Source organism: Ipomoea triloba, chromosome 2 (assembly GCF_003576645.1).
Source record: "Ipomoea triloba cultivar NCNSP0323 chromosome 2, ASM357664v1".
In the NCBI taxonomy this organism is placed as follows: domain Eukaryota; kingdom Viridiplantae; phylum Streptophyta; class Magnoliopsida; order Solanales; family Convolvulaceae; genus Ipomoea; species Ipomoea triloba.
In genome coordinates this window covers 14096213-14119603 of record NC_044917.1, presented here as the reverse complement: position 1 = coordinate 14119603, position 23391 = coordinate 14096213, and the positions used below count along the sequence as shown (strand labels likewise).

General features: G+C 32.6%; 1 protein-coding gene and 1 long non-coding RNA gene across 3 annotated transcripts; one reads left to right on the top strand and one right to left on the bottom strand.

The window, feature by feature from the left end:
• Positions 1-9280: 9280 nt before the first annotated feature.
• On the bottom strand, positions 9281-10379 carry LOC116011477. The gene is made up of 2 exons (XR_004097032.1): positions 9653-10379; positions 9281-9518 (listed from the first exon to the last, which is right to left on the bottom strand). It is a non-coding gene; the product is annotated as an uncharacterized LOC116011477 (long non-coding RNA).
• A 4721-nt stretch (positions 10380-15100) lies between these two features.
• On the top strand, positions 15101-20466 carry LOC116010173. 2 transcript variants are annotated; one of them, XM_031249456.1, is made up of 3 exons: positions 15117-15251; positions 15990-16129; positions 17549-20466. In XM_031249456.1, exon 3 carries the CDS (start codon positions 17618-17620, stop codon positions 20345-20347), a length of 2730 nt encoding a protein of 909 aa, XP_031105316.1. In that variant the 5' UTR covers positions 15117-15251; positions 15990-16129; positions 17549-17617; the 3' UTR covers positions 20348-20466. The 2 variants fall into 2 exon arrangements, with proteins under 2 accessions (XP_031105315.1, XP_031105316.1); XM_031249455.1 differs by lacking the exon at positions 15990-16129 and having other exon boundaries at positions 15101-15251.
• Positions 20467-23391: the final 2925 nt, after the last annotated feature.

The following is a 23391-nucleotide window of genomic DNA, read 5'->3' as shown; positions in this document are numbered from 1 at the left end:
ATATATATATATATATATATATATATATATATATATATATATATATATATAGAATTATTGTTGCATGTCAAAAGTTTACCCAAAAAAATTGTTGCAAGTCAATTTGTTTACGTCATCTAACTTTTAAAAGTAAGTACAATATTATTACTACTATATATAAATTTCTTCCTACATAAATGATGTTGGTTTTCAAAGTTTAAAAATGTGAAAGGTAAAATATATCATTATTATGATTTTAACATTCCACTAATAACAAATATAAGTATTATTGCATTAATTTAAAAGTTTTGTACTACAAATGTTGTAAACAAATTTTATAAAATAGCATAAATTATAAAAATTTACAAATCTAAAATAATAATAATTATTTAAATATTATGAGCCCAAAACAAATTAATTTACATTAATAACATAACCGAAGAAAAACTAACATAAAAATAAACTAATTGAACTAACTTAAATTTGCGGAGTTTGAAAAAAAATAATGTTATTGGATAAATGTCTCACATTTAAATATAATATTATTGAATTAATTGAAATTCACATATTTAAGAATTATGCATCATCTTGAGATCTATCAATTTAAAATGAAGAATAATAAGAGATAATAGAACTAAAAGAAATAAACTTTCAATAAATTAGTTAAACCCATATCATAGATCTACAAATATTGAACTACAAAGTCTATTATGGACCTATTATTTAAATGATGATCTAGAGATGTTTTGATTGTGTTTCATTTATGGGTTGAAAAATATTTAGAAACAAAACTAAATGGTTTCCAGACATCTATTACTATTTATGATAACAAACAAAAGTTTAAGACAAAAACTTGTGTGAGACCGTCTCATGATCTCAATCCGTGAGACGGGTTGTATCTTTAATTAACGAGGTCAAAGATCCGACTCATTAATCAAATATTTGATCCATTAATCAAAGATCTTACCCATCTTATGGATTGAGACTTGTAAGACGGTCTCACACAAGTGTTACTCAAAGTTTAAAATATCACCAAAGTAGATTCTGAAACAAAACTCAGATATCAATGTAAAATTTTAAAATAAGAATGTTTTTTCATGCAAGGAAAACAATTATACAATATTTATCAATATCTATATAATAAAAAAATATCAATTTCTCTTTTTATCCATTTATGTAGACATATATTATATTTATAATATTTTGTACAATATGAAAATATATACACATTTTTTATAGAATTGTGATTACTGGCGTAATTATACACGTTAATTACTACACTGATTACTTATTAAAAAATATTTTAAAATATGTCTAAACTCATACTCTTAATTAAAAAATCAAAAATTTTTAAACATTCGTCTAAATATGTAATATAGTTAGGGACTACATTAATCCATATAAATTTAAAAATTAAAATTTTTTAATTTATAAATGTAATTTTCTTAATTATAATTAATAAAATAAGTGTTAGTACATATTTATATTTTTAAAAATGCATGCATACATATACTTATGCACTATATTAATCATACAGAATTAAAAGGCTATTTTTTAAACTTTTTAAACTTTAATTATTTTAATTATAATATATCAATATAAATTATAATTGCAAAAATTACATTATAGAATTTGCATATATACATATTAATAAATATTAGTTGTATATACACTTCATTACACAATCATATAAGAAAATGCATCTGATTAGAATTTAAAATCACATATACAATGTTTAAAATTTACAATTTTTTTAATTTCTATGTATAATATTCTTAGTTATTATTCANATATAAGTATTATTGCATTAATTTAAAAGTTTTGTACTACAAATGTTGTAAACAAATTTTATAAAATAGCATAAATTATAAAAATTTACAAATCTAAAATAATAATAATTATTTAAATATTATGAGCCCAAAACAAATTAATTTACATTAATAACATAACCGAAGAAAAACTAACATAAAAATAAACTAATTGAACTAACTTAAATTTGCGGAGTTTGAAAAAAAATAATGTTATTGGATAAATGTCTCACATTTAAATATAATATTATTGAATTAATTGAAATTCACATATTTAAGAATTATGCATCATCTTGAGATCTATCAATTTAAAATGAAGAATAATAAGAGATAATAGAACTAAAAGAAATAAACTTTCAATAAATTAGTTAAACCCATATCATAGATCTACAAATATTGAACTACAAAGTCTATTATGGACCTATTATTTAAATGATGATCTAGAGATGTTTTGATTGTGTTTCATTTATGGGTTGAAAAATATTTAGAAACAAAACTAAATGGTTTCCAGACATCTATTACTATTTATGATAACAAACAAAAGTTTAAGACAAAAACTTGTGTGAGACCGTCTCATGATCTCAATCCGTGAGACGGGTTGTATCTTTAATTAACGAGGTCAAAGATCCGACTCATTAATCAAATATTTGATCCATTAATCAAAGATCTTACCCATCTTATGGATTGAGACTTGTAAGACGGTCTCACACAAGTGTTACTCAAAGTTTAAAATATCACCAAAGTAGATTCTGAAACAAAACTCAGATATCAATGTAAAATTTTAAAATAAGAATGTTTTTTCATGCAAGGAAAACAATTATACAATATTTATCAATATCTATATAATAAAAAAATATCAATTTCTCTTTTTATCCATTTATGTAGACATATATTATATTTATAATATTTTGTACAATATGAAAATATATACACATTTTTTATAGAATTGTGATTACTGGCGTAATTATACACGTTAATTACTACACTGATTACTTATTAAAAAATATTTTAAAATATGTCTAAACTCATACTCTTAATTAAAAAATCAAAAATTTTTAAACATTCGTCTAAATATGTAATATAGTTAGGGACTACATTAATCCATATAAATTTAAAAATTAAAATTTTTTAATTTATAAATGTAATTTTCTTAATTATAATTAATAAAATAAGTGTTAGTACATATTTATATTTTTAAAAATGCATGCATACATATACTTATGCACTATATTAATCATACAGAATTAAAAGGCTATTTTTTAAACTTTTTAAACTTTAATTATTTTAATTATAATATATCAATATAAATTATAATTGCAAAAATTACATTATAGAATTTGCATATATACATATTAATAAATATTAGTTGTATATACACTTCATTACACAATCATATAAGAAAATGCATCTGATTAGAATTTAAAATCACATATACAATGTTTAAAATTTACAATTTTTTTAATTTCTATGTATAATAAATGTTTAAAATTTACAATTTTTTTAATTTCTATGTATAATATTCTTAGTTATTATTCATATTGTTAGAATTATAATATATATAAAATACGATTAGGAATAATTCAATTTAATTATGTAAATTTTTCTCTATAAATTTATATATACCTGATTAGAGATTATATTAATCATACAAAATTTTAATTTTGTATGCTATGATAATTGATACTTGACCAAATATATACAAAAATATAATATATTTTAATATTTTCATATTTTAAATTTTTTTATTTAAATTCATAGTAAAAAATTTTCCGTGCACCGCACGGGTAAAACACTAGTATTAGGAATTCTATTTGAATTTACAATTGTATTAGGGATAGGAATTGTATTACCATATTTTACAATATTACGCAAATCATAATATTATAGGTCTGTTTTGGGAGGGAAGTTAAAACTGAGGATATTGTTTTTATTAATAGTATAGATTGCATTGCAGAGAAATATATATACTGAATTATTACCATTAGTAATTCTAGTCTAGAATTGTATTACGAATAGGAACGTAGGGAAGAATATATTTTATTAGGAATTCTATTTGAATTTACAATTGTATTAGGGATAGGAATTGTATTACTATATTTTACAATATTACGCAAACCATAATATTAGGAATTCTATTTGAATTTACAATTGTATTAGGGATAGGAATTGTATTACCATATTATACAATATTACTCACACCAAAATATTATAGGTCTGTTTTGGGCGGGAAGTTAAAACTGAGGATATTGTTTTTATTAATAGTATAGATTGCATTGCAGAGAAATATATATACTGAATTATTACCATTAGTAATTCTAGTCTAGAATTTATTAGGAATAGGAACGTAGGGAAGAATATTTTTTATTAGGAATTCTATTTGAATTTACAATTGTATTAGGGATAGGAATTGTATTACCATATTTTACAATATTACGCAAACCATAATATTATAGGTCTGTTTTGGGCGGGAAGTTAAAACTGAGTATATTGTTTTTATTAATAGTATAGATTGCATTGCATAGAAATATATATACTGAATTATTACCATTAGTAATTCTAGTCTAGAATTTATTAGGAATAGGAACGTAGGGAAGAATATTTTTTATTAGGAATTCTATTTGAATTTACAATTGTATTAGGGATAGAAATTGTATTACCATATTTTACAATATTACGAACACCAAAATATTATAGGTCTGTTTTGGGCGGGAAGTTAAAACTGAAGATATTGTTTTTATTAATAGTATAGATTGCATTGCAGGGAAATATATATACTGAATTATTACCATTAGTAATTCTAGTCTAGAATTTATTAGGAATAGGAACGTAGGGAAGAATATTTTTTATTAGGAATTCTATTTGAATTTACAATTGTATTAGGGATAGGAATTGTATTACCATATTTTACAATATTAAGAACACCAAAATATTATAGGTCTGTTTTACGAACACCAAAATATTATAGGTCTGTTTTGGGCGGGAAGTTAAAACTGAAGATATTGTTTTTATTAATAGTATAGATTGCAATTAAGTTAGGATTATAATTAACATATAAAGATATGGAGTTCACGCATAAATATGGTACTCAAAACACTTATTCCTAAACATTGATTAATACTCACGACAAACTGCAAAAAATGGAGGCCATGAAAACGCAAGTCCAAGAGGTTGCAACAGATAAAGATGGAGGGATGGAGTTCGAACAAAAACTCAAGGCCGACAATAAACTACGGTAAGTAACGGAAAGTCTATCCTTAATATAAAGTCTACCCTTAGTATATGTTCAATACATGAATACCTATGCAAAAGAGGATTGGGGAATACATGGCTGGTGGTTTAAACTAATGCATTAATACAGTTAATGGGAATGTTTATAAAATGTTATGCATACCGGTGCGTGCCTTTTTGCTGTATATTGTGTGCCTGTGAGGTATGAGTTGTGTGCCTCGCATGTATTATAATAGAAGTAGTAAATGAAAACTATAAAAATAAAAACAAATTATACAAAGGTTAGATTGAATACGAACCAGAGTGTACGGGTAATTCCGTAACCAGATTGAATAATGTTTAATTTTATATTTATATATATATATATATATATATATATATTGGAAAAAATTAACCTAATTTCTGTTTTTTTAAAGAAAAGGCAGAATGATTAATAGCAATGCATCAACCCGGGCTGTATATATTGTACTTATATTAATGCATTAATACAGTAAATGGAGAATGTTTATAAAAGGTTATGCATACTGGTGTGTGCCTTTTTGTTGTATATTGTGTGCCTGTGTCGTATGAATTGTGTGCCTCGCGTGTATTATAATAGAAGTAGTAAATAAAAATTATTAAAAAAAAAAAAAGAAGGTTAGATTGAATATAAACCAGGGTGTACTAGTAATTCCGTAACCAGATTGAATAATGTTTAATTATATGTTTTTTTTTTTTGGAAAAAATTAACCTAATTTCTGTTATTTTTTTTGACTAAACTGTCATCTAGCACCATGAACTATATCCAATTATTCATGCCGCACCTTGAACTTTTATATCGTATATATCGATCCCGCAAACTAAAATAAAAAATTCACCTAGAACTTTTAACCAAAATAAAAAATTCACCTAGAACTTTTAGCAGGTTTCCCGGTCTTCCTGCTGACATGGCACAGGTTTTCAAGTGATGTGACATTTCTTTTAACCTTATGTTGTCCATGTAAGCATTTACATATTAAAAATAATTTTTTTAAAAACAAAAAAAACAAAAAATACAAACAAAAAAAATTAGCATTTCTATAAATTTAGAAAATTGAAAAAATACTAAACAATAAATTAGCCAAAAAAATATAAATTCTGAAAAAAAAATTGAAACATTGGAATTGCAAAATTGAAAAGTATACATTATGAAAATAAAGAAAAGAAAATTCTGGTTATTTTAATATAATAATTTTGTTTTTTTTTTTTAATTTTAAATATGTAAACGCTTACATGGACAACATAAGGTTAAGAGAAATGCCACATCACTACATCAGATGCCATGTCAGCAGGAAGATAAGGAAACCTGCTAAAAGTTCTATACGAATTTTTTTTGGTTTGTGGCTCGATATATACGATATGAAAGTTCAGAGTGCGGCATGAATAATGGGATATAGTTCATGGTGCTAGATGACACTTTAATTTAGCCTCTTTTTTTTTAAAGGCAGAATAATGAATAGCAATGCATCAACCCGGATTGCATATATTGTACTTATATTTCGTATGCACAAGGAAAGATATGACGTAAATCAGATATAAATATAAATTAATTCCATAACCGTGATTGTTCGAATCCTATAACGCAATCAACGAAAAAGCGTGTGCCATTTACTGATATAATGTGTGCGTCAATAATTAAATCTTTTGCCCAGACGGACAGGGAGGAAATTCTAAAGCATTCGAGGTGCAGACTTGCCAAGGATAGAGTGACTACTTTATACCGGACTGTGATGAAACAAAAAAACACGGACTGTGATGAAACAAAAAAACATATATCGGGCAACGTTTTAAAACAATAGATGAAGGTGTGCAATTTTACAAACAGTATGCAGCGTTGGTAGGTTTCGATGTAATAATGGAAGATTTATGCATTTACTTGTATTCTTAGTTTGGACTGCCACAATGAGTTGAGTAATAATACAACAAGTCAACATTTTAATTCTTTAAAAAATTAGTGAACATGACCTATGAAAAAAGGCACACACCATATGGCATTAGGCACACAATTGTAACCAACCATACGGGAATATGATGCAATATAATAAAGTAGTTGGAAAAAGAACAAAAGTCTGACGAAACATTAATAATTAAAATCCAACAACGACACCAGAACTAAAGTACTATAACAACATCGATAAAATTAGTGGTCGGAAAGAAAGCGTAACGCACGAGCCACATTACTGGCATGGTGTGTATTTATATCAACTGTGCAAAACTCCTTCATATAACGCAACCGTAGCCGATTAAGTTGCGAATTGTCACCCCTAGATAGACCGCAATCCGATTTTGTAACACCTTCACCCACATAACTTTCCATGTGCCGCATAAGATAAACGTCACAGTCCACCTTGTTTTTGGTGTCCCGCCACTTCATCGACATCCTTTTGGTCTTTAAATTCTCACAAGCAGCGGACTTGGCCCCCTACTAGCACATTTGAAATATTCGGACAACAAGAATTTCTAAAAAATTAAAAAAAAAAAAAAGAACACATACATCGCTTTAAGATTACCCCTTAAACAGCATAAAAGCACACAATGACCAGAAACACATATCACATTTTGGTCTTCAAATGTCTATTGGAACTGCGTGCAAGCAATAATACACATCCAGTAACATATTCACCAGTGACTGGGCAGACGTGTAAGTATAAAAGTATGGGTAACCCGTATAAGCATATATAAATACAAACTGGGCACACATGCGGTTACAAATAGGCACACAAACGGTAACTACCGGGCACAATCTATTTGCCATTCAATTGACTTGACAGTATATCAAGTTGATCAAAATAGCAGTATGGCACAATCTACTGCAGAAATAGCATGTCCAAGAGCCCTTTATACAATGGCGGCTAGGCAGACCTTGTTCAAGAAGTTCATAACAGATGAATAGAAGACTACAAAAAATATAGAATTGCCAATTCCATACAAGATAGCACAATTGTTTCATTTGAGGTTTGAGGGGGATGGCCCCAATTCAGAAATTTTTGCGTCAACATTTTCATTTGCTATGTCCACTTTGCTCCTTGATATAGGTTGCTGCAATTCTTCAAGTTTGAGCATTGACTGCAGTATGTTTGCAAGAGTCATGATCTCTCAACTCAATCAGATGAGATGCTCCAACAATATATTACTTAAGTTATTTAAGTCCTTAGTGTGCAGTAAAAAGAATGCTCAGAAATAAGATATAACAGAAACTTGATGTATGCATAAAGCATGTCACTAGATGGAGTAAAAGTTGTCAGAGGTAAATTTACGCATTCCTTTTACTCTTTTGGCTGCTAAAAAATGGCATGTTCTACAGACTTAAAATCCTAAGATACCTAAGGGGTCGTTTAGTAACTTAGAAAAATGGAGAATTTTCCAAAAAAATTGAGAATTGAAGAAGTGGAAAATGGGAGATGTTGTTTACTAAATCTATTCTTCCAAAAGTGTAATTCCATCTCATTTCTCCATTTTCTTAGGGAATTTGGAGAGAGCCAAATTTGAGTTCTCCATTTTGGAGAAATGGAAAAAAAACGGGTGAACAATACTCATCATGTTAGGTCCCAGGTTTGACTCCTGCTATGCGCGTCACTCCCTTCAGCCCTTTCGCTTCGCTTCAGTTTTTGTATTACTCCGTATTAAAGTGACGCTTCATATCTTTTATTCTTATTATTACTACTATTATTATTAATGTTATTAATAATAATAGTAGTATTATTATTAAATTTCTATTATTATAATTATTACTATTGTTATTGTTATTATTATTATTAAATTATTATTATTATTATTATTAAAATTCTTATTATTGACCACTCACAGTCCTTCGATTTTCAAATTGTTACCATCCCTAGTCCAAAGTTAATCACCCATGATCCTTCAACTATCAAATATTATTATTATTATTATTATTATTATTGTTGTTGTTGTTGTTTTTTGTTGTTGTTGTTGTTATTATTATTATTATTGTATTTATTGTATTTAATAAAGAGTAAATTCCATTTTTGGTCCTATACTTATTGTGCGTTGGACACATTTAGTAGGCTTTTATTAATTTGGCCACATTTCACTCAAAGTTAATAAAAGTTGGACAATGTTAGTCCACAATCAAAATTGTGGTTATTTCTCCGTTCAATTGAAGGGCAATTTTGTCTTTTTTCAGTGTTCACTTCTTACAATTCAATGGTACTTACTACGTCATGTTTTGAGAGAACTGAAGCAGTGCTCTCACAAACTGCATATGCATTATCATATGCTGTTCAAATTATAATTCATACATGCATATATAGGTGCTATAGTGATCATTCAAGTGTGACATAGAAATGCAGCCAGCTCATTTACGCATTGCACCTCACTTCATCATTCCAGTATGAAATACAAAATTCAGAGTGCAAACTATCAAAGATGGGAGAGCATCACCGCGAGCTCTTCATCGGACACCATAACTTCAATGCAAGCTCCCAAAGACTTGGCAAGTTTTGCAGCCAGTTGATGCTTACACTGCAGGACAAGAAGCTGATAAGATAATACAGAAATGCAGCAAAGCTTCAACTCTTTTGAAGGGAGAAATACATGGACACAGAATCTCAGAAAAAAAAAATAATCCAAGGAAAAAATCAATCTAGAAATCTCACACATAGTTGCTCCCCTCTATTCACGACGTCGTAAAAGAAAGAATAACAAGCACAATAATGTCCCGGGAAGCACAAATACTCCTCTTTCTTCTTAGATTCTCCAACAACCTGAGAGAGAAAAACACTCTGTTAGGGCATCATAGTCTAGAAATTTTCCATGATTATTCAACTTAATTTGATTAGGAGATGTCGTGGTTGAGCAGCAGTGGTTGCTCGCTACGTTGGGCGGTGGAGAAGGGCGGGAGGTGCTAGAGCTGCTGTTGTTGCCGGTTGAACTGCCAAGCGAGTGAGAGGAGAAAACCATCCTGCTCAGGAGTAAATCGTTGGGTCGTGGAGAAGTTGCCGGTTGAAACAGAGGTCGCTGGTGGAAGCTGTGGTCAAGTTCGCCGAGAAGAACTAGAGATCCAACCAATGGTCAAGCTTTGTCGCCGAAACAAAAAGGAAGCCGAAGGTTTTGCCGCTGCTATGGCCGGAGAAAACTAGAGGTTCCCGGATCTCCTTGCTGTTGTTGTCGGGTGAACCAGGGTCACCGGAACTGGTCAAGTTGCCGATGATCGTTGAAGTTGGGAAGCCAGAGCTGCTGTTGTTGTCGTCTCCAATACCTGCTGTTGTTGGTGGCTTCGCTGGTCAGCTACTGCCATCGACGAGAAAGAAGGAGGAAGAGAGGGGAAGCCACCACCGCCGGTCACCTCCATCTTCACCGTCGACCAAGGGAGAGGGGAAGAGGAATCGATGGTTGCTGGTCACGCCCAAAGCCAGAGAGAAGAGAGACGAAGGCGGTTACTGTTTTGGGGTGTTATGACAAAAATGTCCTTCAATTGAACGGATAGATAACGCTAATTTTGACGGTGGACTAACATTGTCCAACTTTTATTAACTCTGGGTAAAATGTGACCAAATTAATAAAAGCGGACTAAATGTGTCCAACGCACTATAAGTATATGACCAAAAATGGAATTTACTCTTTAATAAAATAAAAAATTAGAGAAATGAAATATTATTAAAATTCTTATATTATTGATCACCCACAATCCTTCGACTTTCAAATTGTTAACATCCCTAGTTCAAAGTTAACCACCCATGATCCTTCAACTATCAAATATTATTATTATTGTTGTTGTTGTTGTTGTTATTATTATTATTATTGTATTTAATAAAATAAAAAATTAGAGAAATGAAAAATTGGAAAAATGGAGAAATGAAAAACTGGAGGAATGGAGAAGGAAAACTGGAAAAATGGAGAAATGGAAAACTGAAAATGGAAAAACAGAGAAATGAAGTAAACGACCCCTAAACCTTGTAAATCAGTACAATTTGCATAAGGAACAATTTTTCTTCATTGTATACATCCTAATGAATGGTCTAAACTATTACTCTGTTTTAGGCCAGATTCCAGCAATAAAAGTCTTACCACTTTTCTGTTTCTTTGTTTCTTCACTATCAAAGAAGTTGGGAGGAAGAGAAGATGATTGTTGACGTTTAGACAATCCTGCAACGCTGCCTCCGTTCGCCAAAAGAAGACACTGCTTGTAGCTTCAAGAACAGCACCGACAAACGTCCGTCCATGTCACCGTGAAGTAAATCGACTACAACACCTCTCCTCCAACCGTCGACTTCACCAATGACACAAAGAGAATCGACGGCGAATGCTGCAGACTGAAGAACGACAAGAATGCCAATCGTCACTGTGGGGGTCCCGGACTCCCTACCACTCCTCGTTAAAACAGTAACTCCCGATCGAGGCTAGCACACTAGTGCTTTAATGATTCGATTGTCATTGGACATTGTAATGTTGATGGATATGTGTTGAGTTGCGGGAAACTCGAGAAAGAATCACCTATGTGAGAGAGAAGTGTGGGTCGCTTCAAAGGAGAATTGAACTGGGTTCAATTCTTTAGAAACTCTTGTAGAACCAGGCAGGTGTCTCACGACCAAAATGGGCACAGTCATGAGAACAGGACGTGGTTGGATGGTTCTTGTGTGAGATTTGTCAATGTCTACACAAACGGCAGTCGGTTTAAAGACATCGCGTTCTACCGTACAGCCAGTAGAGTATATAGATCTCACGAGGCAAGGTTGAAAGGGCTACACCTACTTCTGCTATGCAGGAATCAACCGTTGAACGCAGTTGTTTCCAATTTCAAAATTCCCTTGAAAATCAATTTTCATTCATGTGGGGGATTGTTGGAAAAATAGCACTAAAATGGCATTTAAGTGGCCATTTTGGGGTACAATTTAAAGTGGGGTCCACAACCGATTTGGGTCGAGTCAAAGTAGATTCGGGTTCTTCGTAGTGAGACGAAGAGATCCATATATTGTAAGCTCAAAATGGATAATGGATGAATGAGAAATTGGTTCTCAAAGTAGACCCATTGGTTGGGAAGAAAGATTTGCCCCACTATAAATACAAGAGGCTTTTTAAGGCTAATTGACTTGTATGGCATAGAGGCTCTCTCTCGCGCGCAAGGGGGGGGGGGGGGGGGGGGGTGCAACTCAAATCCTAAACTGAGCCTGAAAAGGCTTGGCTCGTGTACACGAAAAATTGGCTGGCCTTGCGGGCTAAGTTATGCAAAAATTCTGAACAAGTTTTCCATCTTAGAACCACGTGTTAGATCAAAGGTGATCTCTCGTTCGAGACATCAAGGTGAACTGACCTCTCGAGAGGTAGTTTGATGTATTGCGGTTAGCGGAATCGACCTCTCGCGAGAGGTCGTTCGCGTGCGAGTGCGATGTCGGCGGCCCGGGCTGGCACGCGCAGGTAGTTTGATGTCTTGCGGTTAGCGGAATCGACCTCTCGCGAGAGGTCGTTCGCGTGCGAGTGCGATGTCGGCGGCCCGGGCTGGCACGCGCGTCCGATGTCTGGGTCCCGGAACGATGTCTCGAAGAATGCACTACTTGACGTCTCGCGGCACGGGCGATGTCTCGATGGTTTGCAGACTGGACCATGTCTCGCACTGCGACTCTAGTAACCTCTCGAACGCGACGTTTCACCTACTGTGTCCGTTCAAAAATGACTTTTGGTATTATGGAATTAAATTAATTAATTCCAATCATTATTTTCAGAGTTATTTTGTGAATAATGGACTTGTTAGTGTGTGTAAATGTTGGCTAGTGGCAGAATTAATTTTCTGCTAGTGGGTGGAGGTTACATGGATTATTTTAATGCCATGATTAATGCTATGATCCACTCTCCTCTACTGTATATTCGTAGGTGAGCAGCAGCTTTTGAAGACACGAAGAAACACACCAAGAACTCACGAAATACACTGGTTTTCTCCCTCAAAACACTGCTCATCATTCCTTCTAGCCACCTGCGTTCATCGCACGACCTAGTTCGCCGGATCCAAGTTTGTATGCTCAAACGTAGGATCGTAGTACGTTTTTTCCTAGGAAACCTAGACCGCAACGCTCCAGCGCCCTGGGAGGCGGGAATTAAGGTTTTAAGGATAGTGACAACCATCCCGAGATCGTCCGATTTTCATCCGTTGGTTTTTTCAGGTTTATTCAACCTTTTGTAGGTTTTATTTTCCTGTGTAATTATCCTTCGTGGATATTTTCGTTGTATTTTCCATTTTCTATTGAATTTCGAGAATCATTTTGTTACAAAATATGCAAAATGTTAACACTAAATGTGCAAAACATTAATACTAAATAACATTTTTTTTTGAAAACCTAAATAACATATTTTAGTGTTCGCGTTTGCATAGTAAAGTTGGTGATAATTAAGAAACTGCCATTGCATTTTTTTTAAAATATGATCTAGTGCGTTCAAATTTTCTAGATATGTTTAAATTTAAATTTTTTTTATATAGTCTATTAAAATATAATAAAAAATTTCAATTCAAAGTAGATATATAGAATTTATTCTAATTGGGTTGAATTAAAATCTTCTACTTAGCCAAGATCTTCTGGTCTAGTGGCACCCGGTTGCATTCCCATATGGAAGGGGTGGGTTCGAGTCTCAGTGGAGATGATATAGGTTGAGAAAGTAGTACTCCAAAAAAAATCTTCTTTTTAATTTAATATTTTTAATATTATAGAAATTTGTTAATTTATTTTATTTTTATTTTTTTAATATTTTTTTTCAAAACATTTTTTTTAATATTTTAATTCCAAAAAATTCAAATTGAAATGATTTCATTTGTTTCAAAATTATAAATATATTTTTAAATTCTATATTATATTAAAAATACAGTAATTGGAATAGTTCATTTTCTATCTTGTTATATGCATAAAAGAAAACTTTATTGCTAAATAAAACAACTTAGAATAAATCAAATACAATCTCATTGGTATTTGTTTTCTATTTCCCTCATAACTAAGAAAAACTTTTTCCCGTGAAAAAAAGTTTTTCATAAACCAAACATAGGAAATTCTCATTTTCCTCAAATTTAAGGAAAATTTTTTCCATCCAATTAAACACCCTCTAAAGGTCTGTTTGGAAATCTGGAAAATGCTTTTTCGAAAAAACAATTTTCAGAAAATGACCAATTTTTAGAAAATATTCTAATTTTCTAGTATTTGTCTGAATGTTAGAAAATTATCTCTTTTTTTTGTTTGGTTAAAAATTTAAAAATTATATATATATTTTGTTTAGTTTATTTTTTTGAAAACGAATATATTATTTGGTATATAATAATAATAATAATAATAATTTTTTGTAATAATAATAATTCATAAACTTGCTTGAAGAGAGACTAGAAAGAAAAAAACAATCTTTCAACTAAAAATTTAAGAAGAAAAATTTTCACTAAATTTATCCTTTTTGATTGACTATAATGAATATTTTCGTTTATAGTCATACTTATGTGAGACCTTATCCGTGAGACGCGTCACAAATATAATGTTTTTACATTTTGATATAAAAAATATTATTTTTTATTATTTATAGAAAAATATAATACTTTTGATGACAAAAGTAATACTTTTACATCAAAATGTAAAAATATTACATTTTCTTTCAAGGATATGTGAGACTCACACAAATTTTTACTTTTTGTTTAACTTTATTTTCTTTGAATATCTAAACATTTAAAAAATTTAAAAAAAAAAAAACTCGCCAAAGTATTTTTTCCGATAATATACCGTAAAGTATTTTAAAAAAGTGGCAAAAAACTTTCATAAACCCCTCCAAACTAGGGTTGTGAATGAACCGAGTGGCTCACGAGTCGCTCGGTCAAAGCTCAACTCAAGTTCGGTCAATTCGAGCTCAAGCCAAACTCGAGCTTGCTCGTTATATTATATAGTCGAGCTCGAGCTTATTTAGTATAGGCTCGTGGCTCGTCGAGCCGCTCACGTTCCATTAATAAATTTTTTATATATATTAATATATACACAAATAATATTAATATTTTATAAAATATATATATTCAAAATTAAAAAATTAAAAATAGTAGACCACTAAACCCTAACCTATCGCGACTCGCGAGTCGTGACTCCCTCATTCCCTCTCTGTGTTGCAGCCCCGCTCAGATTCTCTGCCTCCCTCTCCGTCTCGCAGCTACTGCCGGCGACGCACCAACAAGCCGCCACTCCGCCTCCGACGCAGCCCCTCCTCCTTGCTGAAATTTGCCTTCCCTTTCAACGAATGTATGATTAGGTACTTTCTTCTAGCTTACCCTGCTTTTAGCCTAAATTTGGTTAGATAAATTCATAAATTCATTAATTATATTACTGCTCTTCTATATATGTATCTGGACGTGATGGTCTGTCAAATTAGTGCTGGTCTGTCAAATTAAATCCCATGATGGGGCATCTCTTTCTAAGAACTATGTATTTGGAAAGCAAAAGCTTAATAAGATTCGGCTAAAGAATGAAAATATACACTTGAAAGGGAAATTAAATAATTTTCTAAGGGGTTGATGTTTATGAACCTTGATTCCTGGTTTTGTTCATTTACAGATTCTTGCTTGGTATGGTAAAGGGTGTATTTAATATGAACCTAGGCCTGCCTTCCCTGGTAAAACTCTGTTTCAGAGTCTGGTTAGTTAGAGCTTTAAACACTGTGTAGGATTCTATTTTCTCAAAAATTTTCTGAGAAATTCTAGCCTGATATCAAACAGGTGAAATTCGAGCCTGATTTCGAGCTGAAATTGGTTTGTTTTGCTCAAAACAACGTCGTTTTGAGGGAAACAAACCAATATTTTTTTAGAAAAACACGTGGCCAAGTTGGGCGCCTAGTCGACCGGCCGACTAAAAGTCGCCTAGGGCTGAAATCCCCTAGGCCGATTTTACGACACTGTAATTTAAAAAGGTAAACTTTTAGAGAAGAATAACCAATAAGTACAAAACTTAATGCTTTATTTGATATTATTCTTTTTTTTTTTTGGAAAACGAGGGAAACCCCACAACCCTTTCAAGTGTAGGTAAACCCCGCTGGCAAAGGACCACAAGGAAGTAAACCGGCCTAGGTTACCCATAGCTGACCGACTCAAACCAAGAGGGCAAGGAGTCAAACTCGTGGACTTGTGGTTACAAGTGTGGATCTCTTGCCATCTTGGCTGGGGTTACCCCATGTTATTCTTTCTTTTTCTTTGTAGATCTTGTATACTAAAGTTGCTTGCCACAGGGAAATCTTCATATTTAATGCATAAGGGGTAAATTTTTATTCTAATTGTTGAAGTAGTTCTGCATGGATAATTCTTGGATCAATTTTCCAAAATACTTTACAATATCTTGAAGGGGTAGATAAATTTATTGATTTTGCAATTGAGCATAGATGTGTTGTTGGAAGAATATTGTGCCCTTGTGTGACATGTAAATTTATACATTGGTTACATAAACATGATATGAAAGAACACTTGATTTGCGTCTGGGTTTTACCCCAATATGTTCATTGGGTTTGGCATGGTGAGGGAGGGTCTATGAACACTTATAGTACTACTCCTAATATTGTGCATGATGTTCAAATTAATAACCCTGGAGTAAACATTGTTCATGATATTTGCACATATTTCACATGGTATACATGAACCTTGTACATCATGCCAAGCAGTTGTTTGGGTCCTTAGAGATGAAGTAGTTCACGAAAAGGATAGTTAAGAAAGTAAGATATTTTATCACTTGCTCAAAGATGGAAATCAAGACCTGTATGAAGGATGCATCAAGTACTCAAAATTGTCATTTTTGACTTTTTTTTTGTTAAAGTTGTATCATATCAAGTGATTGTGTGGAATTAGCAATAAAGCAATGTCCTTGATTTTTGAATTGTTAAAAGATGCCTTTGAACAAGCAAGGCTTTCTGAATCTTTCTATGAGGCAAAAAAATTATAAACAAACTTAGTCTTAATTACATTACTATTTGTGCATGCCTAAATGATTGCATGCTATACTGGGGAGATGATGAAAGTGGAGAAACATGCAAAGTATGCCCAATACAAACCAAAAATCAAAAGAAAATACAGAATGGGTACAAAGGCTTTGTATTTTTGCTATAATAGAGAGAAAATGCAGATTATAAGATGGTACTTTGTAATGCTTATAATGCAATAAAGATTGTGTGAGAACTGAGAACGATGCTAAAGTTTAAGACCTTTTAGATATATGAGATGCTAAGTAACTAACTCAGGTGATTGCCTTACTAAATTAGGATTAAACAATTAACTTCTTAGCATGAGCTTATCACACTAGAGCTGTCCAAATATGTGGGCTATAAAGCCAAACTTGTGTTGCCTGAGTTGGATTCTTGGGTCCTTGCTACTTCTTATGATTTTGTTAATGTTAATGTTTTGAACTCAATCTTGTTTTGTGTCTTCATCAAATATTTCTTTTGCCTTTCTAAAAAAAGAAAATAATAATTTGTATTTTTTTTCCATCCTTTTTTTTTTTTTTTGTTGCACCATCTTTTTAAATTTGCAAATTTGATGACCCATGTCTTTATTGGTATCATGTGAACAGGGATTGAAGGTTCTGAATCGATGATTATGTGAACAGGGATTTAGGTTCTTTAAGGAAATCTGAAATCTAATGGACTTCTCGGAGGATTGGAAGTCCCTGTGGCCCATATCCTCTATTTTCTCTCCTCCACTCCTCCTCCCCAACGAAGGATCTTCCTCTTCCAAGCGGCGTCATGTTGAGAAGAACCCTATCGGACCTCTGATTTTTAACCCATGCCAGGAAACACTAACCCAACTCCTAAACTCCCCCTCTCTCGCCCCTCGACTCCCTCCTCCATATCCAGACCTTACCCTTCCGAGATTTATCTTAACTTCAAGCACAACCAACCAGTCTATTGCCTCTACCATTGCATCAAACATGGGGCCCCAGGTTTCTGACACCATCCACAACTTCAATGCTCTTCAATTGCTTCGTTGCCCAAAAATAAAAGCTAACGACAATAACATGCATAATACAGTTCTTGCTTTTTTCCCCACTGGAGATAATTATGACCAGCTTGGGTTTACTATGCTCAATTTGAATGATTCTAAATTGAATGTCAAGAAATTCAAGGATGGGAAAGATTTCGTTGTGCATAGTCGCAAGTTGAATCATCGGATTTTGAGATTATTGGTAAACCCTGTTACTGATTTTGATTGCTTTTATTCTTCTTCCGGTAATTATTGTTATTCAACTTTGAGTTATACTTGTATTGGGTATATCATGGTTTGTACCATGTATTCTGTGCATTGGTACAGTGTGAAGATGCCTAAAGAGGTGGGAAGTATAGTATTAGATTATGCAGGCTATGCTGGTGCTAAGCTGTTCCAGGGTTCTGCAGTTGTTCATGCCTGTTGGAGTCCACATTTGCATGAAGAGTGTGTGGTGTTGCTGGAGAGTGGTAAACTATTCTTGTTTGATGTGAGTTATTGGTTGAAAAATGAGAGATTGTTAAACATAGAAGGAAAGAAATTGAGTGTTTCCTTTGATAATTTGAATGAAAATGAGAGGTGGTTGAGTTGTGAATTTAGTTGGCACCCAAGAGTTTTGGTTGTTGCTCATTCTAGTACTGTTTTCCTTGTTGATTTGAGGTTTGACAAGTGTGAAGTTTGCACTTTACTGAAGATTGAGTTGTTTTCTGTGGGGAAATTTGATAGATTTGTTGCCCTATCTAGGTCAGATTCCAGTGGGTTCTGTTTTGCTGCTGCTTCAAATAATTTGCTGCTACTTTGTGATGTGAGAAAACCATCCATGCCAGTGTTGCAATGGACCCATAGTCTCCAAAATCCAGAATATGTTACTGTTTTCCAATTGTCTGAGTTAAGACCAATCACAGAAGATGATAATTTCAAGTGGGCATCTGAATCAGGCCACTGTATTTTATTGGGTTCATTTTGGAATTGTGGATTTGTTCTTTTTTGCTATGGACCAGATAATGAGAGAGGACCTGTTCTTTCTGAGATTTCTACAGTCTGCAACTCACTCTATTCGTGGGGACTCCCTTCAGAACTTTCTTTGTCTGGTCGTGATTGTTTTTGCGGAAGTTGTCTCATAAGAAGAGATTGCCTGAAGGATCTTCTTCCCGATTGGATTGATTGGAAACAGAAGAAAGACATTATTTTGGGGTTTGGCATTCTTGAAAATGATCTGCATGTTCAATGGGATAATTGTGAAAAATCTGTTGGGTTTTCGCTTATTAGGTTAATGTCCTCTGGCAAACTAGAAGCACAAAGATACTCTGCAGCATGGGAATTTGATAAAATTTTAGAAGCAGCTCACAAGGAGTCAACTTTTAGCATTGAGGACAATTTTTTGTATGACATAGGCAATGGTGAGAATAAGTTGCAAAAGAAACATGAATATCTGAAAATTGAGTTTCTCAAAGAGTATTTGAATGGTAATGTTGCTAAAATTGTCAGCAGGAGACAAATAGAGCTTCAGAACTATGCAGAGGAAAATCAGTCAAAGTTCCATCAAGAAATATGTGAGAAGTTGAAGATTTGCGGCATCACTGCGTTGAGATCACCCCAAATTATTTCTGATATGCTCAAAGATGCCAGATTTCCTACTAGCATTCATGAGATTTCTTTGAAAAGCATTTGGGGCAGTTTGCCTATGAATCTCCTGGCGTTGGCTTTCTCTGCCTGTAAACTCTCTGATCCTCACCTGAAGCAGAAGAGAGCTACTTCTAATGTGGGTGATATTCTTGTTAAAAACCCATTGCCTTTCCCCTTTGGGAATACATCATCTTGCTCTGACAAGACATCTGAAAAAGTGCAGCTTTCCAATGCCCTTGTCAGTCCAGTTCTTCCTACTCATATTCTGATTCTACTTCGTGACCAGCAATTGGTTGAAAGGGATATTTTACCAGTTGATGATGAACTCCGACTCAATTGTGATAAAGTAATGGAAGCAGTACATGCATTGCAATCTTCTTCGCCCTACGGTGACAATCCAGTTTCCCTTGCTGATGATACCGATAGCATGCCAAATGCGGCTGAAAAACTGAATGTTTTGGGTATACACAGACCTACATTTTCTTCTCCAGATGTGGCACTAGAAAAATCTGAATATAAGATGTATGAGACCTTTGTTTATCAAAAACGTCAAGAGCCTATCTCTGATGCACAGGACAAGGTGACAGCAGTGGAGCTGTTTGATGAGGGATGCCCATTACAGTTGAAGTTTGATGGTTGTGATTTTGACTTGACACCAACGGAGCTGGATTTGTTTCAGCAGTTGAAGACGCAAGACTTAAATTTTCATAAAAGTTTTCAACCATATCAAGAATATTTAATCAACTCAGAGAGATTTCTCTAATTTGTTTTGATCTTTTTCTTTAGATTCCCTTTTGGAGGGAGTTGTACAGCAATTTTCTTAGATTGTAACATGTAATTAACCACTTCACTTGAGCTATGATAGAAGTTCTCTACTGTCAATATTTATTGCTTTTTTTCTTTTTAATGGGGGGAAATTTTGAATTCATTCATTTGATGTGTAAAGGACAAAGGGAAGCTTATATATATATATATATATATATATTGTTTCAGTCTGTGTTGTCAGCATGCAGTTGGATATTTACATACCTTTATAATGCAGATTTCAGATGTTTTCAGGTTCAAATAAAATGTTTTAGTGAAATTGTGCATTGTGACTTGTGAGAGCTCAGTATATTACATCATTGAATAAGGTAATCTATTAAATGTTTCTTATATTTGTATATTGAGTGGAGGTTTATGTTTGTTCACATGCCTTGTTGTAAGTGTCTTTAATGCTGAAACTTTTTGAATTCCAGGTCAGAGATGAAGAGGGTAGAAGGAGATTTGATGGTGCATTTTCTGCAGGATATTACTTGCAATACAGTTGGCTCAAAAGAAGGTAGTTTGTTTTACAATTATTAGTTCGGTTCATATCTCATGCCTTGACAATACTTTTATTTGGTGTATTATCACACCATGGCACAGGGGTGGACTACCCCACTGCCATTTACATCGTCTCGGGAAATCAAGCAACAAAGTATTTTTAACATTTAACATTTTGGATGATGATGATGAGAAAGATGTAGGTTTTCTTGTTTAAGCATTCATGGTTTTCTAAAGTAAGGTGACTGACTGGGAAAATATTCTTAATATAAGAGCAACAACATCGGTTGAAATTTTTAGTGATTTTTTCAGGGACAACAGAAAAAGAGAAAATGAGAGAGAAAAAAAAAAAGAAAAAAGAAAAAACGAAAAAAGGCTATTTTACGCATTGCAGTGCTTTTCACACTGCGCGTTTCTTTCTCCCAACCAATGGGTACCACAAAGAACCTCATCGATTTGCAAGAGAAAAATATTCCAAAAAAAAAAAAAAAAAACCCTCTCTATTTGTTCAAAAACCCCTCCCAAATTTTTTTTATTTTTCAAAAAACTCCTCCAAAATGCAATAATGGGATGAGTTAAATAATTGGTAGGATATGGAGGGCCGCCTTGGGACTTTGTCACATTGAGGTTTACTGCTGCTGAACATGTTGCTGGTAAACAAGGAGCAAAAGCAGAGGAGGTTGCACATGCTATCTCATATCAAAAAATTTAATATTCTTTTTTTTTTTAAAAATATATATATATATGAAATTATTATTAGGTATAAAAAGGAAGGTGTTTGATATGTATACCATGTTCTGACTTCTGACTCTGAGGAATGTTTTATGCCATCCATGGTTTCTTCTGTTGTGTATATTTGTGAAGTCCAATCTGATTTAATTATTTCAGAGTAGAGGAATTTTCTCATATTAACTAGTGTCAGGCCAAGGATCTTGTGGTCCAGTGGCATCAAACCCTTCCCTTTATACGGGAGGTGGTGGGTTCGAGCCTCAGTGGAGGCAATACTGACTCTTGTGTGCTTCAATAGGTTGAGAAAGTAGTTATGAACAGATACTGCATTCTAATAGAGTTAGTAGTATTCAAAAAAAAAAAAAAAAAAACTAGTGTCAGTCTGAAACTCATCCATAAGATCATTCCTATATTCTATTATGTTTTTTTTTTAATCTTACCATCAATCATGAACGGGAAGCTTTATCTGCACAAGGATGATATATATCTACAACAACTATGAGGCGACATGATTATTAACTACCTATTAAAAAAATTCCAAATTTCCTTATTTCTAATTTTCGAAATTTCAAATTGAGTGTGTGAGTATGTTGAAGAATGGGAAGAAGAACCAGCTAGCAACAATGCATCCATCTTCATGGATAATTTGGCATTATTTGGTAAACGGTACTACAGAAATAACATATAACGTCACACATATAACATCAATTTTTTGTCAAACCAACATCAAAATGATAAATAAAGTTATAATTAAAAAAAAAAACTCTTTAATGTCGGTTATTTGAGATATACGACGTCGATTTTTTTCGACGTCGTATAGTTTTATAAATTTTTTAAATAGGTACATACGATATCGATTTTTAACTACAAACAAACGTCATATGTATATATGTGGTCGGTTCTTTTATGTCGTATATGTTTATTTTTTTCCTTAATAAAAAACAAATCACGTCGGTTGTTTATAAATAACGGACATGGTATGTTATTTTTTAAAATTATTTTATTACTCTTAAAATATACCACGTTGGTTATTTATAAATAACCAATGTGGTATGTTGTTAAAAAAATTGAAATTCTTACGACATCAATTATGTACATAATTGACGTTGTATCAATTTTAAAATTTTTTTTAAAATTATATACCGATGTTGGTTTTTTTTTTCGACGTCGTATCAATTTTTATTTTTTTTTTAAAATTATATACCAGGTCGGTTTAAAAAAAAAAATCGACATGGTATATACATTATTTTTAAATATCAAATTTATTTTATTGTTTCCTCCCAACAAATCAAAACAGTTATACAATTCACATCAACATTCAAAACCTGGTCAATTTTACATTCATAATCTCATATTGATCAAGCTAATAAATGTCACAATTAATCAAGTTAATAAATTCTACAATTGTTACTAGGGTAAATCACCTATTTGGTGCCTCAATTATTCGCGAACTGTCAATGTTGTCCCTTAATCCCGTAACCATCGATTTAACCCCTGGAATAAAATGCGATGCGTCAACTTAATCATTCCGGCCGAATTCCGTCTAATTTTCAGTGAGGAGCTCGATTTAGCAAGGGCAAAGTGGACATTTAATTTCATATTTAAAAGCCCAATTCTCCCTATTATTACATATAATCGCCCGTTTGACTTCACCATTGACGAAGGAGTTCGACGGAGAAGAGTAAAATCCCTAGCTCAGCAAATCCTAAATTGACGAACAATCCGAGGCATTGAAGACTTAGGATCAACACCATGACCAGCCGGAGGATTAAT

What these genes read in the sequence shown, in the direction of transcription:
- LOC116010173 (XM_031249455.1), top strand. Translation starts at nt 17,618, where the DNA reads ATGGACTTCTCGGAGGATTGGAAGTCCCTGTGGCCCATATCCTCTATT.